Source organism: Malus domestica, chromosome 10 (genome assembly GCF_042453785.1).
Source record: "Malus domestica chromosome 10, GDT2T_hap1".
NCBI lineage: Eukaryota > Viridiplantae > Streptophyta > Magnoliopsida > Rosales > Rosaceae > Malus > Malus domestica.
Window position 1 is genome coordinate 27,914,733 of NC_091670.1, and position 16,892 is coordinate 27,931,624.

Below are 16,892 nucleotides of genomic sequence, written 5' to 3' on the forward strand. Positions count from 1 at the left end.
CAGTCCTACTTCAATTACTTGATGATTACATAAGAAAAATAGAAAGTAATTGAATCCTCAAATCCTCACTTTCGCCTATAAATAACCGTTTACAACTTAAGTAGTATACCTTGTGCACGTTGGTTATTTCAACCATGTAAGTTAGTACTCTTAATTTCTTTTCATAGAGGTATTTGTATAAGTTGAAACTTACTAAGTGCCAACAATTCTTTTGGTATTTCCTTCAGTTTGATCATCAACTCCAAACATTCTAGCCATCTCAAAATCTGATATTTTCGGATGCATGTTGATGTCTAATAAAATGTTACTAGCTTTCAAATCACGATGTATAACTCTAAGCCTCGAATCTTCATGAAGATAAAAAATTCCTCAAGCAATTCCTCCAATTAACATGGTGCGGCTCAACCAATCTAGTTGTTCTCGTTTTTTATGTTCTGTAAATTTATCAAGTTCAAGTAGTACTTTTTGTAGTTAGGAACTACAAAGAATTATATATACTGACACAAACATATATGTATACTCATCAAATGATGTTCACATACCAAACAGAAAATAATCAAGGCTTTTGTTAGGCACATATTCATAAACAAGTAAGGTTTCTTCTCTTTCCAAGCAAAAACCTAAAAGCCTGACAAGATTTCTGTGTTGAAGCTTGGCAACCAACACTGCCTCGTTCTTAAATGAAGAAAATACCTTCAAATTCGTTCTTCAATGATAATTGTATACAAAAATCCTGTACAAAACAAATTTAGTAGTTTTAGTTTGAATTCTCAATTCATAGTTACATATACAAAATCAAATTGCTTACCGGATAGAAAAAGATTGAGGAAAGGAGAGAATTGGAGAAGGTTTTGAAGAGATATGGGGGAGGGAGGTAGCTGCTGCAACTAGTTTGCAGTTTCTACCTCCCAAACTGATTAAAATATGGAAAAAAAGTCGTTGACTTTGCGCGACACGGGTAAACATGCGTCACGCAAAGCTGTTTTGCTTGACGTAGGTGGACCTGCGTCGTGCAAAGTCAACGAAAAATGTGGCAAACCAACTTGGGTTGGCGCCAAAATCTTGCGGGACGCACAAAACGTCGCGCAAACCAGTTTTGCGCGACGTAAGTTGACCTACGTCGCGCAAAACTGGTTTGCGCAACATAGGTCTTCGTCGCGCAAAGTGCCATCGCACAAAAGCCGTTTGCGCGACGTTTTGTGTTTCGCGTCGGGCAAACACACTTTGCGCGACTAATTTTGCTGCGTCAAGCAAGTTTTCGTCGCGCAAAGTGTTTTTTCTACTAGTGGGAGTTGAGCCCGAGATGTTGGTGGGGGCTCGGACTGGGATGTGACAATAACACTGGACGAGAGCTTGACAATTTATTTTCGTTTTTTTAACTAAATTCACACTTACAAAGAGGATCCAATCGTTTTCAATAATGAAAAAAAGGTATAAATATATTTTCAATAATTAGAGAAGTATAAGTCTATTTTCAATAATAAGAAAGGTATAAATTTATTTTCACTATTGTGGTAATATTGATTGTAATAACTTGAGAATTGGTTGTTTGATGTTCCAAGGATCAATAATACCAAGAGAACCACAAAATCCAATTTTTGGAAAGTGAATTGACAGGCAAATATTTGACATTAGAAAATTAAGATTAGAACGTCAACAAACCGACATACGTGTAGTAAATTCAAATAGGTGTGTCTGTAATGCCGCAACGTCGTGTTATTTTTCTATTTAAATTATAATACATGTATTATGTATATGTTTAACGTTATACCTAAGTAATGGTTGTTGTTCATTAATTCTAAAGGAACTACTTCTCAAAGTTGGAGAATTGCTGCGATTTTTTATGATAGCCTAAATTATACATTTGAAATTCACTCTAAAAGTATTACCTAAACTTTAACAACTCAATACTCATAAGATAACACGTGAAATGATATATTCAGTAATATTTCCAATACATGTAAAAGTTTCTCCACTACTATAAACTATTTCACTCTCATTAACTAAAAAGTTATTTATTTTCTCTTGCGTACAGAACAAGCAAAAATTATTGACTGTCGCTTTCGTTCGATTCCATTTGGCAAAACCCATGCCAGCCTTTCCACGACTTTCTCATTTTAAACATCAATTTTTTATTCTTCACCTCTTTCGGTCACATAGAAAACAGAAACCGGCTACGTATCGAAACTTTTGCTTTTAGTTTTTTAATTTTTTAGGTGGCGTGAGTGTCATGACCGGTGGCTGGCCACAGCGGCCGCCAAAGTGGCAGGAAGGAGTCTATACTGCTATTGGCTCTTGTGATTTCCACACACACAAAACCGAAAGACATGAAATTATCAGAAAACTGCACAAATTGGGTCAGCAACAGAAACTCTTAACTTCCATTACATTTGGGAACAATAATAAAGATCAGCCTGTGTCATTGTATTTGAAAAATCAACACAACTCCTAATTAGAAGAAACATAATACACCATATCCTTAACATGTCCTAGAACCACGTCGCTTCCTACTAACAAGAGGGCCGGGTGGAGAAAACAAAGAGAAACGATCTCCCCCGAACCACATGTAGTTTAAATATTTCAATAGCAGAGTGGCTGATTACCCTCTCATTCCACTTCAGGTGAGCCGCCAGGGACCAGCTGCATTGTGCACAAACCATTAGACAATTTATTACAAAACTTTGAACATCGTTCATCTCTGTTTTATGCTGGGTCTAGCTTCTATCAAAAAGGCCAAGAAGTAGATGCCATAAGCTTGTACAAGTAGTTTAAAGATTAAGTTGTCATATATAAGGCGAGCAAAGAAAAAGGCCACAAAAAGTGCAGTACTATACTTGACAAATAAAACCTAACAATCACATGCATATTCGCTGGAAATTCAATTATTTCATCCAGGCAAAATAAAGACCACCCATGTTTTACTTACAATGGCAATATTGTTTCCGTTGAGTAAAATCTGATCAAGCTTGGTTATACGTCTTCCTTCAGGAGTAATCTCACTGTACATCCAAACAACATAGCAAGGGCCATCCATATTAGCATGCATAATAGATCACAAAAGTGGAAAACCATATAGTAAATAGAGTGAATGAACATAATTAATCGTAAACTAATGGATTTGGCTACAATACTTGCATGTATTTAATACAATCACCATCTCAACGGTGATGATTGTATTAAATACATACATACATTCATATGAATTATATCTGGCCGTCATATGGTAATTGTGAAACAAACATGTAAGTATTGTAGCCAGAGATATCCTAGTCCAGTTTCTCTTTCTATTGCTTAGTTTCTTCAACAATCATATTTTTAATTGCAATTTTATGCATCATGCACAGTGCCCATATGAAATCACTCTTGCTATAGGAGCCTCACATGGGACTTTATCTACCTTATGAAAACAACTTGTATTCAACATAATGTCTAACTAAGAAATGCCCTAAAACTAAGCTTAAGCAATTGCATGACTTTGCCAGCTTTCTCAATCTAGTATAATTCAATGTGTCAACTGTTCCATATAAAAGCCAATCCAAGTATTTTGGTATCCAGATAAGAAAAATCATAAGGAAAAAAAAAAAGATAACCAGAAAAATTCTAATACACAAACGAGGTTGTATTCAACTATTCACAATGTGCTTTAACACCAATCAAATCTAACCTTTCAAAATTAAAAACCCTAGTTCCCATTGTATATAACTAAGATTCAAAGCTCTAGAGGCAGTCCTGCATCCTTCGAGATTAAAATATACAAGTATTTGGAGTACTGGAGTGCTTCACATTCTAGTAGCAGATTATTGAAGTTCGATAATCTGTACCGACTGTAATTGTAAGAGCTCAATTCGGACTTCCAATCAACTGATTGCCATGAACAAATTTCTAACATAAATACAACAAAGACAATTCAGATTTTCCAAGTCAGTAAAAATTGCCTCTGTCTCACTGAATCCCATATCCAAATTAGACCCAATACATAACTTTCTACTCCTTTCTCCTTTTTCTAAAGTTTCCATCAATTAATCAAACAAAGTATCCATAAAACTAAAGACTCAATCTTGTACCAAAATCCAGTAACAATCCCCCAAATTTTAGGGTTCCATAAGAACAGAATTAAAGGAGAAATTCATACAATTCGGTGACGTCTTCGAGTACCATGTTGACGTAGACATCGAAACCCCTCAGTGTCCCTACGAGCTCCTTGTCTCCCTTCATTATCACCCATATCTTCGACCCTATGCACCGGTCGATCAACTCTACACATTTTCCAGGAAAACACCTCAAATTTTCCGAGTAATTTTCTCGAGAAACTACGGAAAAGTAGAAAAGGGAAAGGAGTGGCCAAACCTGATGGGAGCAGCTGCGAGGGATTGTTGGCGGCCATTGGAAGGGGAGGGAGCCTTTGGCTGCGATAGCGAACAAGTTGGCGGCAATCTGTGCCTGTCACAGTGAGTTCGGGAGTCTGGACTCCACACTTTGTTAGTGCGATTATACCAGCGTGCCAGACCGGCAAAGTCCAAACTACCCTTGACGCCTTTTCTTTGGTTCTCAGTTGTACCCAAGGTCTTAAATGCCGATAATATCGGTTTTTCGCGGTAACGATATTTTAATAGGTATCTAACTGGTTGTCGTCAAAATATCGTGATATTATTGATAATATCGCGAAATTTTAGATCTGTGCAAATCGGAGAAGAACGCCGGAGCTTCTAGAGCTCCGACCGACTGTAAAAGAGCACCCTAGACTCCTATCTAGGTATCAAAATGAAATGGAAGAGGAGAGGAATGTTTTTATAACTTTCGTTTGCCGTGAAACGGTCGAAGGTGTTCGGAAAGTTCGTCGACACCCACGGCCTCGCCGGAGATGGGTGTGCCTATTCCCGAGCCGATTTCGTCCCAAAAACCTTGCAAAAACACAAGATAGAACTTAAATTTCACATCTAAGCTTCAATCTAGAACAGAAAGAGGTAAACCCGAAGCTTACCTAACCGGAGAAATTCAAGAAACTCGCCGGAGGGTTCCTGCGTTCGCCGAGTTGCAGAGACAAGAATGAGAAGGAGAAAGACGAGGTGGGTGTCTTCCTAAAGCAGGTGCGATGGTGTGCGTGTGTGTATGTGGGTCTCGGTGCAGAGAGAAAGGAGAAAGATGAGAGTTTTGACTCGAGATGGCACCGACGAGGCGGAAGACGCGGACGAGGAGAAAGGCGAGGGAGGAGCAGAAGGCCATGTGGGAGAAGGATCGAGAGACTGAGGTCTCTGTGCGTGTGTGTGGGAGAAGGGAGAAGAGAGATCGAGAGATCTGTGTATGTGTGTGGGAGAATGGAGAAGGGAGAGAAGAGAGAATGATTGAGAAAGAGAGACTGAGAAGGATCGAGAGAGAGAGACTGAGGTCTCTGTGTGTCTGCGTGTGGGATGTCTGTGTGCGTGTGTGTGTGTGTGGTTCCTGTCAGGACTCAAGACTCAGGAACTTCCTGACAACTTTTAGAATTACTTGTACAATTTTACAATTATAACTTGTACAATTTCAAACCATGGATGGTGGTTTCATTCAAAACTGTGTGCCACTGTGATATTCTTTCACATTATCAGAGCCTCTGTATCAGATCATCACTCATTTTTTGACCCTTCGAAAATTAAAACCTCTATTACACCTTTTAATTTCTTCTTCTTCCCTTACCTCTTTCAAAGTCATTCTAGATCCATTCCAAAGGTTCAACACAAAGGGTTCCATATTCAAGGTAAGTTTACAAACTTATATTTATATTATTGTAATTTATACAACAAAAAAAAAATTTGTGTGGACTCGTATGTTAATTTTTTTAAGTAATTAATACTTGCATGTTAATTTTTTAAAGTAATTAAGTAATGTTAACAATTACATGTTAATTTTTTTAAGTAATTAAGTAATGTTGTGTAATTATTCCCTAGGATAATTTTAATATGTTTAATGTTATTTATTATTTTATTAATATTAGGTTTTATTATCAAATTTGATTATTATTCATTAATATTAGGTTTTTTTTATTATCAAATTGGATTATTATTCATTAAATTGGATTATTATCAAATTGGATTATTCATTAAATTGGATTATTATCAAATTGGATTATTATTCATTAGAATCATTACTATGTTTAATATTAGGATTATTTTTTTTATCAAATTGGATTATTATTCATTAGAATCATTACTATGTTTAATATTAGGATTTTTTTTTATCAAATTGGATTATTATTCATTAGAATCATTACTATGTTTAATATTAGGATTATTTTTTTTTATCAAATTAGATTATTATTCATTAATATTAGGTTTTTTTATTATCAAATTGGATTATTATTCATTAAATTGGATTATTATCAAATTGGCTTATTCATTAAATTGGATTATTATTAAATTGGATTATTATCAAATTGGATTATTATTCATTAGAATCATTACTATGTTTAATATTAGGATTTTTTTTTTATCATATTGGATTATTATTCATTAATATTAGGTTTTATTATTCCATATTATTTTTATAATTACTTAAATTTTTACAATCATTTTCTTTACTTCGTATTTAATTCTTCTGTATAATAATTTTATTATTTAGGTTCTCTTATATAACTGCCATCACTACTATATTTTTTGGCTAAAAAAAATTGTCTAATTTTGATGAAAAATAAATATAGGTACGTTTAAGATGTCCAGTGGAGTTACTAAACATGATCCAGCTTGGGAACATGGAGATCCAATAGACGGAAACAAACATGGCACAATTTGCAAATATTGTGGTCAGGTAATGAAGAGTGGCGGAGTGACACGACTTAAATACCATCTTAGTGGATTAGATCCAGCAAAAAATGTCCAACGATGCGATAATGTCCCCCCAGAAGTGAAGGCATTCATCACCATATTATTAAAAAATAAAAAACAGCAGAAGGAAAAGATAACACATGGAATGGAAAATATTCGAGCTGGGTTACGAGGAGAAGTCATTGGCCAAGCGGTTGATAGTGATGATGATGACGATGAGGACGAATGTGATGATGACATGGGACCTGAAGAACGACGCAGTTTGAAACAAGCATTACGTGCCTCCAAACAGTCAGCATGGGAAAGAGAACAACTTCATAAAATTCTTAATAGAACACAAGGTTCCGGGACAAGTGGTGGTGCACAAATGAGACGAGGAGGCAATGTTAGAGAATCACAAAAGTTTATATAAGTTATCCAAAGCACGTCAAAAGAGTGTTTGGAGTTATTTCACTGGAGGTAATGTGAAGGAGGGAATGGGGCGTCTAATTAGCAAGTTCTTTATATATGAAAATGTCTCTACTGAGAAGGCATCATCACATCATTTCAAAAATATGGTAGTGGGATGTCAACAGGCCGGTGTTGAAGTATAACCTCCCACTCCCTATGAGGTAAGAAACAAATATTTGGATATGGAGTATAAAGACATTTGCGAGTATGTTAACAAGTTGAGGTCAAAGTGGGAAACTAATGGTTGCACAATCATGTGTGACAGATGGACTGGGCCGACCAGATTGTTTATCATAAACTTCATGGTATACTCCAAGGGAAAGACAATTTTTTTGAAGTCTGTTGATGCTTCAGACCATATAAAGAACTACAAGTATATTTACAAATTATTGAGGGATGTAATCATGGAGGTGGGAGAGCATAATATTGTCCAAGTCGTGACTGACAACGGTTCTGCATTTGTCAAATTTGGAAAAAAGTTAATGAAGCATCATAATGTGTTTTGGACATCATGTGCAGCACATTGTATTGATCTCATGTTTGAGGCAATGGGGAAGAGAGAGAATGTTGCTACTGTGGTAAAAAGAGCTAGAACGATCACAAATTGTATTTACAATCACGGTTGGTTGTTGGCAAAGATGTGTGAATTTTGCAAAGGAGAAATTATTTGTCCAGCTACCACTCGATTCGCCACCAACTATATTGCATTAGACGACCTACTTAAGAAGAAAGCAGGGTTGAAACAACTATTCACTAATGACGATTGGACCAACCACAATTTGAGCCGCTCAAATGCAGGTCGTATAGTGGAAAGTATAGTGCTCGATCATGCTTTTTGGACTCAATCAGAACAAGTGTGCCAAGTGTTTGAACCTCTTTACAAAGTTTTATGGATCGTTGACACAGAAGTGTATCCTACTATGGGGGCAATATATGAGTTGATGCGTGTAGTGAAGGATGAATTGGAAAGAAAACATGGTGCAAGGTGGGTCATAAAGATAATTGAAGACCGATGGTATAAAACATTATACCACGATTTGCATGCAGCAGGTATAAATTATGTCATAATTTGCAATTCATTTCTTTAGTTGCATAAGTATTATTTCTCTTATTAGAGTATGTGTTTCTTTGAACAACATATTATTTGAATCCTCGATACCAATACAGACCCGGTGTTGGAGATTATGGTACCCTTATACGTGTTGTACATAATGCATACTCTAAATTAGACCCTGCATCACCAGCAGTTGGCCAATTTGGAAATGAGGTACACAATTACTTAAATTATAATAATTACTTTGTTGGATTAAACTAACGCGATTTATTGAATTCAGCTAACATGGTTTAAAGATGCAAGAAGAACTTTTGGAGAACCAACATCAGTTGCTGCTCGAACAAAAATGTCTCCTAGTGAGTGTAAACATATTTCACTATCAGTTTATAATAGAATTTGTTGGAGTTATTAGGCTTATCAACATTGTTTTTCATTGTAGCTGAATGGTGGATCATGTATGGGACTAATGCACCAACTGTGAGAAAGTTAGCAATCAAAGTATTATCACAAACAGCTTCCTCATCTGCTTGTAAAAGAAATTGGAACACATTTGCACTCATACACACAAAGCAAAGAAATAGGTTGGCTCATAGTAGGTTGGAAAAATTAGTTTATTGCTACTACAACATGAAGCTTCCAATTCGAGATAAGGAAGCAGAAATAGATCATGTCGACCATGGTGACCCACTAGATGTGTTCGATATTGTTACTGAAGATGATGATACAAAGGGTAACCAACTTTATCAATGGATTAGACCTCTTCATTTAGATGATGATGAATGCAACCCAGCTCCCAGAGTTGCTGAAGAAGCATGTAATGAAGGGATAAATGTAGAAAAAGTATTAGAGGAGGAGGTGGGATCTAGCAGCGCTAACTCTTTGGAAGAACTTTTGCGCCAAAGGCCTAGAAACACTGGAATTTCACCTTTTTCCAAACCTACACAGCCACAACATCATGCTGATACTAATGATAGCTCTAGTACAAGATCAGGAGACTCACCTACCACCAGAGGTGGGAATGATGAAGTATAGTGGAGCTGGAGGTAGTGGTGGTGGATATGGAAACTATGTTGGACCACCTCTCGGATTTATGAGCCTCTTCACTGGTGAGGCAAACTTCACGCATGCAATACAGGATGAGGACCATGGCAGTAGGCGGGTAAGACCAGGAATTGGTACTATAGGGAAGGACTATACTCGTAGAGAAAGAGGCAAGGGGATTTTGTCAAGTCAAGAAGATGACTCGTTATCTATAACTTTGGACTCTGTTGGAGTGGGAAGTAGTAACTATGGTTATACTCATAACCAACCATTTCCCTACCCTTCATATCCCATTCCTATTGGGATGGAATCGAGCGACTCATGGAAACAATCCGAGACTCAATCTTCAAATGATTTTGCTTATGGACAATGTCAACCAATCTTGGATCCATATAGGTGGCATGTTAACAATTACATGCAAAACTATTTTGGGGATTTATCATTTGATGACTATTCTTCACAATACACTTACTCTACACATAAAGATGATGAAGATAGTGAAAATTTTGAACCTCATAGGAACTCTATGTGGTACTAAATCACTCGTGTATCTTACCATGCAATGTATAAAGTGTAAAATATTGTACTAATTCATTATATATAAATGATTATGGTGTGTTTAAACTTCTTTCATTAATTATTACATATTTTCTACACTCACAATGTTTGCCAGCTCGCTATATAATCAACTTAAATCAATTAAATCCATCATGCAATGCATTTCCTTCCACTTTTTTTTTTGTGATAAACTAATAGATATTTGACTAAATAAACATCTTGCAAAGTTTCAATAAAAATTTCCAAGTTTTTCTTACAATTTCCGTGGTTTCCATATTATTTTTATCGATATCGATAATATCCCGATATTTCCATCGATATTTCCGTTTTTTGGACTACCGATATTTTCAATATCATCGATATTTAATACCTTAGTTGTACCCCACATAAAGTCATTTTTATTAGAAACGTACAAATCAGGAAAATCGAACTTGTGACGGGTCGACAATCCACTGAATTGGAAGGAACAAGATTGTGATTGGTGCTATGGGAATGAATCATCCATAAGCATCAAAGTTGGAACATTCGAGTTCTAAGACATGATTTTCATGAAAAATGTCGGGTTTTCGTGGGTGTATTGTTTTATGAAAACTTTAGGTTTCAAAGGCACTAAATTTGAAACTACAGGTTCAATTTAGTTTATAAACGTTTAGTTCATAAAAGAGAGGTTCATGCAATAACACGGAATACAATATACAACTAAGTGTAGTGGATTTGAGTTGCTTTAGGAACTCAAGTGTGAGTGCTTCGGGACTACAAAAGTATGTCAACGGTTCAAAGTATAAAAATAAATTATTGAATCGTTAATGTCCAAAGTGATCTTTAGGTCAATAATTTTGGATTTCTTGTCAAATTAATGGACTGCACATCACTTTTAATTAATTCAATAAATCAGGTCATACAAGGTCGATTATAGAAGCTAAATAATATTAAAATAATATTATTGGATTGAAAATATAGCCCCAAAATAATTTGGGCTTGGTGGCGTGGGTTAAGGGCACATGATAGGTGCCTTTAGTAGAAAGTCAAGGTTCAAAATCCTCGAGAATGGGCTACAGGCCACGAGGGGTGAGGGAGAAGCCCCAGCCGCAGCTGGGTTTCAGTTTGGGCCGAGGGGATGGCACGGGAGCAAGCCCAAAAGCTTGCGGGTTGCGAGGGACACCCCAGCTGCATTGGGCTGGCGTCATGCATGATAAGCAATGGGTCATGACATGGGTCCCAACAAGCTAGGCTTGCTAACAGTGGACCAAATGCCAGGGCTGCAGGCCCGTGGCTGATGCATAAGCCTAGCAAGCATAAGGGTTGCAGCATGCAGGTCAGAGACCAAGCCCAGACTTGTGGGATGACGTGAAGGACACGGACCAGGGCATCAATTTTGGGCGTTGGGCTTCAGGCCCTGCTGAGGTTAATTCCAGGGCGAGGCCTGATTGCTGTTGCCACTATGATGGTGCGGTGGTGTGCCGCACCATATCCAATTCCCATTCTTTTTTTTTTTTCAAAATCCCTTAGGGTTTAGGAAACCCTAAATATGCTTCTAATTTAATTTAATACTTTGACTCACAAATTCCAAATAACAATTTAATTGTGCGATGCATGAAAGATATATATATATATATATATATATATATATATATATATTGACAAATATATGAAACATATACAATATATATATCGGAAGGAAAATATAAAGATAAGGGGTTCATGCATCATGGAGAATGTTTTCATGCTTCATGGTCATTTCACATATCTTACCTTATTTTAAGCGTACTTGATTGGCAGAAAACAGCAAAAGCCTTTGAACTTGTAGAAGATCCTTCTCATAAAGCCGGAATTGCATCTCCAATGCGTTGTATCACGTTCAACATAGAAAAAATTAATTGAATCAATAGCATGTAGATCAATTCAATAAAATAATTACTTAATCACAAAAAGAATGATTAAAACGTAATACTCCCCTGATTGAAGAACAAACTCTCTTTAGCGTAGCGTCAAGAGCGTGCTGATAACGTGTTGTAGGCATAATTTACTAAACAATTATGGAGGCCAGAGAGAGGAATGTGCGGTATAGAGAGAAGAAGAAAGAGATGTGTAATTGTGGGTGTGTTCTATTTCATCCTATTGTGCCTTTATTTATAGTAATATGATAGGTAAAAACCTTTCCCTTTAGCATTACAACATTTAATAGGTAATCAACTCCTAATAGGAATATAAGAGATATATTAGAATTTACACAATTACATTCCTAATCTAACAGGATTGCAACAATACCCTATTTTTGTTTTAACATCCTTATACAATTTTTGTACGGCATAATGTTGATCAATTCTGTTTTTTTTTTTTTTAATTTTATATTTATTTAACTTTAATTTGATTTGATTTGATTTTGATTTGACACAACAAAAATATATTGGATTATTTCATAAAAAACCATGCTCTTGAGTCTTGACTGACCTCTTTGGTGGAATTACAGTCCCAGTTTTTGGTTTGAACTATATATACGTGGGCTTTTCATATGTATGTTTTGGACTATAGTACGTAGTGGATTTCATGCAGCCTCAGCAGTCAGCAGCATATAATGTCCCAGCAGACAGCAAAGACTGTTTACAACAAATTCATCAGAAGTCGGCGGAACATATGGTGCGAGTTTATTTTGACCAACAATGTTTTTAGAGTTGTGACACAAAGTTGAAGTATGACACATTTCAAATGTTAACTAACGATATTCGGAACAATATTTGAAGAAAACTAAGATTAGTGTTATTAATTACCTTTTCGGCGGTGATCTATAAGCAACCTGGTAAGCAACAAACTAAATCCAATGTGAATATATGAAGGCGATTTTACCATTGAACCACCCGAATGCAACACTTGTTTTTTGTTGTTCCGAAATATCTCTATTTATATTAATAGAATTTTACGGGATAATTTCTGTCTATTCCATAATTCTCAATAAAAGGATATGTACAACCCTAGTTACAAGAAAGGCAACTAATAAAGGACATAATACCTTTCCTAAAACAAGACTCTAGTAATTACAAAATATTTACATTCTCTTTTCTACTAAATATTAACTTATTCCAATACTCCCCCTCAAGTTGGAGCATAGATATTAATCATGCCCAACTTGACAAGTGAGTCACCAAACCTTCTACTGCACACGGCATGGGTAAGTACATCTGCAAGTTGTTCCTCTGAGTTCACAAATGGTATTGACACAATCTTCTTCTCCAGCTTTTCTTTGATAAAATGTCTATCAACTTCAACATGCTTAGTCCTGTCATGCTGTACTGGATTCTCGGCTATCTCTCTAGCGGACTTATTATCACAATACAACTTCATTGCCTCATTTTGTGTAAAACCAAGACTCTCAAGTAACTTTCGCAGACAAAGCATCTCACATACACCATGTGCCATTCCCCTATATTCGGCTTCGGCAGAAGACCGTGACACCACATTTTGCTTCTTGCTCCTCCACGTAACCAAATTACCTCCAAAGAAAGTAAAATACCCGGATGTAGACTTTCTATCAGTCACATCACCAGCCCAATCAGCATCCGTAAATCCCTCGATTCTCATATGACCATGACACTCATACAAAACTCCTTTACCCGGAGCAGACTTTAAGTATGCCAAGATTCTCATCACTGCCTCCATATGATCTACACTTGGTGAATGCATAAATTGATTAACCACACTTACCGGGTAAGCGATATCTGGACGAGTATGAGACAGATAAATCAGCCTCCCCACCAGTCTTTGATATCTCCCTTTGTCAACTGGTTTCTGATCTGGATAAATCCCCAAATAATGTTTCTCTACGATAGGAGTGTCCACAGGTTTACACCCCAGCATGCCTGTTTCCTTTAATAAATCCAGAACATATTTACGTTGAGACAAGAAAATACCTCTAGATGACCGAGCGACTTCCACTCCAAGAAAGTATTTTAAATCTCCCAAATTCTTCATCTCAAACTCGGCAGCAAGGTTTTGTTCAAGCTTCATCATCTCTTCTGAATCATCACCGGTTATTATCATGTCATCTACATAAATTATTAAGGCAGTCACTTTACCACTTCCTCGTTTCACAAATAGTGTATGATCCGAATGACTTTGATAATACCCAAACCTCCTCATAACCTGAGTAAATCTCCCAAACCATGCACGAGGTGATTGCTTAAGTTCATAAAGTGACTTTCGCAATCTACATACTCCGGTTTTTCCTCCGGCATTGTACCCCGGAGGAAAATCCATATATACCTCTTTTTCTAAGTGCCCATGAAGAAAAGCATTCTTTACATCAAACTGTTTCAGTGGCCAATTCAAGTTTGCAGCTAAAGAAATCAGAACACGTACCGTATTCATCTTTGCTACCGGAGAAAAAGTTTCCTGATAGTCAATACCATAAGTTTGAGTATACCCCTTTGCTACTAACCTTGCTTTATATCTATCTACCGATCCATCTGCCTTATATTTAATTGTGAAGACCCATCTACACCCAACCGGCTTCTTTCCCTTGGGTAGCTCCATTATCTCCCATGTACCATTTTTATGTAGTGCCATCATTTCCTCATCCATCGCAGCAGCCCATTTAGGATCCTTCAAGGCCTCTTCCACTCGGGTTGGTGCTTGGAGTGCTTCAACATTATTTACCCAGGCTTGACGTTCTGGTGCAAGGTTCGAGCATGACACATAGTTAGCAATTGGATACTTCACTTTCCCTTCAGGAGAAAACCTGTTAGGAGGAACACCACGATTTTGCCTTGGCGGCAACTGATATGTACTCATAATATATCTTGATTAGTTACATGAGCATTAGTAGTACTTACCTCAGGAATATTCAGAGAAGACACATTGGGTGGCACTATCGAGCTCGAGAGAGAGAGGTTAGTGGGTTCGGTAATTCCTTGCTGCTGAAGAGGTGTAACAGGTTCGGCAATATCACACTGGGCAGCAGCTCCTCCTCCTGCATCACACTCGGCAACCTGTGGAGATCCACTAGCTCCACTAGCTCCACTCACGGTATCCCCATTCACAACATGCACGGCAAGGTCTTGCCGTGACACCTCTTCACTAACATTTGTATCACCAATTTCTCCCCCTACGCTACATATTTCCAACCACCTAAGATCACCACAAGTAGTCTCCCCCTGGTGATCGGAAAGTGGTGGAACCGAAGCATAAAAGAACTCGGACTCAGAAAAAGTAACATCCATGGTCACATACATATGGCGAGTTTCGGGGTGATAGCACTTATACCCTTTTTGTTGAGGAGAGAAACCCAGAAACACACATCGGTGAACACACGGATCTAGCTTACTCCGATGAACCTTGTGAATATGAACATAAACTACACACCCGAATACCCGAGGAGAAAGATGATGACTCGATACAATGGGTACAAAATCTGTCAACACTTGAAGAGGTGTTCTAAAGTCCACAACTCGGGAAGGCATACGATTAATGACATACACTGCATAGGTGACAGCTTCAGGCCAGAACCGTTTTGGAACTGACGCACCAATGAGCAAAGCACGGGCAGTTTCCAGGATATGGCGGTTCTTTCTCTCAGCAACCCCATTTTGTTGTGGGGTATGTGATGTGAGAATTACTTGACACACAAATTAAACCCTCTTTTGACAATTGTAGTATAGATGTAAGTAGGGTATCGTTCTAGGCCGGGGATTAGGAGGGATTGCTAATCTATTCTAAATTAATTCAAAAATATTAAACAAGACTCAAGGACACAAACTAGGCTAAAAACTCTAATAACTCGAAACACACGTAGAATGACTCAAAATAATGGAAACAATCAAATTAGACACTAGGAACTGCAATGGACGGAAATTGAATTAAAAGACTAACAACAATGAAAACTAACTAAATAATATAATTTAATAATGGGGAGGGTTTGGTTTTGACGAGAAGTAAATTAAACTTAAATAAATTACAGAATTGACAAAAACATGAAATTAAGGTGAAAGGATAGGTGACGGATTAGCTAGAGGGTTCTTCTCCACACATGACACATATGCAACCTAAATTGATTTTCAGTTGTTCTTTCAATAAATTGTAAATCTCAACGCCCCAAATTAACCGTGAATTGCACTAATTAACCCTCAGTTTTTCCACAAGTTATTGGGTTGGATGATTGCATATGACAACCCAAAACATTCCCTACAAGTTCCCTACATGAATTGCATAATAGAGATACAAGCAAGAATCATTAAGTTCTATGAAAAACATAAGCATTGACGAGGCACTCGTTACTATGATTTGCATGAAACTTATGCCAAGAATTTACTTAACGTGATTGTGACTAGCAACCTTCACTACTTGTGAATATAAGTTCATAACGATTAGGTGAAATTCACTTATATTCTAGCATCAAATTCATGCATGTAAATTAAGTATGCATCCTTAATCGACATACAAAAATAAGTTATCAATCAAGCAGTTAAGCAAATTAAATCACAACTCAGAAATCACAACTGAAGGTAATCAATTCATATTACAAATATATTCATGGCTTTGAATTAACCTCTAGCCAAAATAAATTTAATTACACATTATTAAAACAGAAATAAAATATAAGTTTGGAAAGATTTAACCGAAAGAGAAGGCAGCTTTTCTTCTCTCCTTTTCTCCTCCAATGGTGGCGGCACAAGGTGGTTATGGTGGTTGAATGGTTGGTTATATGGAGGAATGGATGTGGAAGGTTTAGATATGTAGGGAGAGGCATGGGAAGGCTTGGAAAATGGTTAATTTCTGGATGATTTGAATGAGGTTGATGCCATGGTATTTATAGGAAGAGGATGGACTTGTTTAACACAAAATGTTGGTGGAATTGAGTAGGTGAGCATGGCAAAGAGTGGGAATTGTTGGTGGGTTAGGTATTGAGTCATCCATTCACATGTCATGGTGATTTAAGCATTGCATCATCCACTCACATGTCATGGTGATTTAAGCATTGCATCATCCACTGTCTCTCCACT

The 16,892-nt window shown here is 37.0% G+C and overlaps 1 protein-coding gene across 1 annotated transcript; it reads right to left on the reverse strand.

The window, feature by feature from the left end:
- Positions 1-2,353: 2,353 nt before the first annotated feature.
- LOC103412181 (sm-like protein LSM5) lies at positions 2,354-4,562 on the reverse strand. Its single transcript, XM_008350781.4, has 4 exons — positions 4,348-4,562; positions 4,133-4,256; positions 2,927-2,999; positions 2,354-2,640 (listed from the first exon to the last, which is right to left on the reverse strand). Exons 1-4 carry the CDS (start codon positions 4,382-4,384, stop codon positions 2,608-2,610), a joined length of 267 nt encoding a protein of 88 aa, XP_008349003.1. The 5' UTR covers positions 4,385-4,562; the 3' UTR covers positions 2,354-2,607.
- Between the last annotated feature and the right edge of the window lie 12,330 nt (positions 4,563-16,892).

Bases quoted from the DNA above. Each gene is read 5' to 3' on its own strand.
- LOC103412181 (XM_008350781.4), bottom strand. From the start codon at position 4,384: ATGGCCGCCAACAATCCCTCGCAGCTGCTCCCATCAG. The intron at 3,000-4,132 runs GTATGAATTTCT...TTGGATGTACAG, and splicing joins CTCGAAGACGTCACCGAATT to TGAGATTACTCCTGAAGGAA. The intron at 2,641-2,926 runs GTAAGTAAAACA...TGCACAATGCAG, and splicing joins ACGGAAACAATATTGCCATT to CTGGTCCCTGGCGGCTCACC.